This window comes from Ciona intestinalis, unplaced genomic scaffold, assembly GCF_000224145.3.
Source record: "Ciona intestinalis unplaced genomic scaffold, KH HT000177.2, whole genome shotgun sequence".
Taxonomy (NCBI): Eukaryota; Metazoa; Chordata; class Ascidiacea; order Phlebobranchia; family Cionidae; genus Ciona; species Ciona intestinalis.
Window position 1 is genome coordinate 69,235 of NW_004190499.2, and position 2,950 is coordinate 72,184.

Below are 2,950 nucleotides of genomic sequence, written 5' to 3' on the forward strand. Positions count from 1 at the left end.
TAAAACCCGAATGTTTTTGCACAAACGTCTTCCATTTGGCGCCATCAGAAATTATTTGCAATAAGATTTATTGTTTCTCAATAACAGCAATTTCTAATGTTACTTCATGCATGGCAACATCCACAGGTTGACTTAGATTTACTTTCTATTCCCAGGAAACCAGTTTATGAAGAATTTGAAGTTTTTCCCTCTGTTGATTTTTCTTCGAAAGGAAACGCTTGTCCTTTAGTTGACCCAAAGCTCACCAAGCCAAAGTAAGTCGTTGTCGTTGGAATAATAATTATGATTCTGATATCATTAAAGTCCTTGTCGCCTACCTTCGGGGAAGCGACGGTATGCGACAGGCTTTAACATCTGGTGAGGTTCATGCGGCATCCTAGGTGTTGGGTAATGAACCAACTTTGGTCTAAATCCAATGTCCTCTGACAATCTATACTATTTTTTTGCCATCAGTTGTTTTCATGAGAATTGTGGTATCTCTATACCACGGCACCAGTCAGTGACAATCGAATATTTTCCCAGGAAAGAAGGTCGTGCTGGGAAGTTTGAAACGAAAGGTTTTTGTGAATGTTGTCAGTCGTCCTATCTTGGGGGTGAATCAAAGGTAGGTGGGCGTGGCAGCTTAATTGTGGGCGTAGCTGTTGCATGTAATCCGAGGTGTGTAAAACAGAACATCCATGTTATAACGACTTGATAAATAAGTTTTCATTCAATATTCATTCAATCCTAGTCACATAATGTCCCAACTTATGTTTGTAACTTTGTTGTTAGCATCGGAAAACTGTGCAACATATAAACTTTGGTGAGAACGGCAACAACTACTCGAAGTTGGACGATTATCTCCGTGGCAACCGTCTCGATCTGCAATCGTGAGTTAACGAGGCAACTGTTTTAAACAAATTATTTTTTTTATATTTTTTTTAAAGATTTTTACGAAAAAGAAGAAAAACCTCACCACTGCCACCAAGTGGGTGTGAGTCCATGTTTGTCGAGCGTGTTAGAAAGATTCCCCTAAAAAGAGAAATTTTTCCAAACAAGGAAATTCCCCCCAAAAGGGAAATCCCTACGACTACCTCAGGGGAAATCCCCAATAATCGTGTTTTAACGAGATCTCAGTTAGGGACTTCCCCACAGAAACCTACTTTACTTGAAATACCCGGGGAATCCCCATGTTTACAACCCCGAAAATACCCCTTGCGCGAAGCAAAGTCACCCTCAAATGTGGGGAAACCCCATTCAACCCCACTTAGACGAAGCCCTCGGAAAAGGTTGGCCGTCTCGGCAACGAAGCGTAAACGAGAAACAACTATGCCCTCTAGTGACGATATGTTATTTCTATTTTCCTCTTTCGACGATAAAACATTAGATTCAGATTTTTTAGAAAAATAACATTTTTGTCGCGCAAGAAATTTTGTATTAAATTTTTATAATATTCCCTGAAAGTACCCTCTCTGAAAGTATTTTTATATTTTGAAAACAGTTTTGTTGTCTTAAGATAAAACACAGAAAAAGGTGTAGCATTAACTGAAACAACAGTTAACCACAAGCAGTAACTGCATTTGATTTAAAATTACCACAATTTTTGAATTCATTTATTTTACACAGAAATATTTTTTTAACAATTTTCACTTTTTTTCACAACCATTTATTTTCAAAATAGGTTTTGTCTTTAATTGAAACCCCCGATGTTTGTTGTTTCTCGGCAAACTTGGAATATGCTTCTTGTTGTTCAACCATCGTCTTGGAATCCATGTCTTCCATCTCTTCGTCATCGCCATCCTCCTCTTTTACTTTCGTCAAAATCTCTGGGAATTCAAATGTTTCGTTGTTTCCCTGAAAATCGACCATAATTTAATGTTTGAGTGTAGGCATGGGAGTAGCAACCATGGAAAAGCCACTCATAACGTAATTTGTATTAATCTCTTTAAAAGCAATAGCGAAGATCTTTTTTAAAACAAACTCGCAGCAGGTAAAAGTTGTTGAAATGGATAAACAGGGAACGAGCGTCAGTTAAAATCATTGTAGTTCCCTAATAACTGGAAAATGCTCAATTTACAAAATTCATGAAATAAATTTTAAAATTGGGGTGCACCCTGTAAGCTGGTTTATTGCATTAGCAACTTGCGCACCTTAGATCAACAAGTGAACAAGCATGTAAACTCACCAAATAAACGTGAGCAATCTTCCAAGGTTTAACTGGAAAATGCTCAATTTGTTTTAAAATTCAATAAATTTTAAAATTGAGGTGCACCCTGTAAGATGGTTTATTGCATTAGCAACTTGCGCACCTTAGATCAACAAGTGAACAAGCTCACCAAACTCACCAAATAAACGTGAGCAATCTTCCAAGGTTCCATGAACTTCCACATATATTGATCTTTCCTCCAGGGTGTTGGTTGGCGATACCGAATATAATTCACAATACTAAGGTTGACGCTCGTAACTGGTATGTTGTAAACTTTGTCCAAATATTCCTTCATGTCGTATTTTGTCATGCTGGGTGACATACAAACAAGAACTTATTTATTTAATGGACAGTTCTTATTGGAACAGTTACATGAAAATATGAAATAATTTATTAAAATTATGGATGAGGCGACATCTATATACCCTCTTCCTTTAGTGAACTAAGACATGAAATAAAGTTCATTGCACCAAACATATAGTTTGCTTAAGTTGTGTGAAATGTATTTAAAAAAAATTGGCCTCCGTTTGTAAAATCCTGAATACACCCCATGGGTTCTTCAGCCATGATTGGGTCAGTGGTGAGTAGGAGGAACGTTGGGTTCAATGCAACACTCAGGGTTGTCAATCATGCACAAAGCATGTTGAACCACACATATCATCCACTATATACGGTGAACTTCCATTGAAGGTGAACGTGTATTGATATCAAAGATTAAGGAGCTTGAGGACAAATAAGTTACAATCAAACTCACTCACAAAGCGT

At 37.3% G+C, this 2,950-nt stretch overlaps 2 protein-coding genes across 2 annotated transcripts; one reads left to right on the forward strand and one right to left on the reverse strand.

Moving 5' to 3' along the window:
- Positions 1-155: 155 nt before the first annotated feature.
- On the forward strand, positions 156-2,095 carry LOC100178685 (protein DBF4 homolog A; the record flags this gene model as incomplete). The annotated part of the gene is given in 4 exon segments (XM_009863575.3): positions 156-254; positions 523-604; positions 772-869; positions 927-2,095. Coding segments are annotated over 4 exon segments (742 nt in total), but the record flags the coding sequence as incomplete, so codon positions are not given.
- Positions 1,451-2,521, reverse strand: LOC113474044 (39S ribosomal protein L23, mitochondrial-like). The gene is made up of 2 exons (XM_026839248.1): positions 2,325-2,521; positions 1,451-1,833 (listed from the first exon to the last, which is right to left on the reverse strand). The coding sequence occupies exons 1-2, from the start codon at positions 2,505-2,507 to the stop codon at positions 1,636-1,638; spliced, it is 381 nt and encodes a 126-aa protein (XP_026695049.1). The 5' UTR covers positions 2,508-2,521; the 3' UTR covers positions 1,451-1,635.
- Between the last annotated feature and the right edge of the window lie 429 nt (positions 2,522-2,950).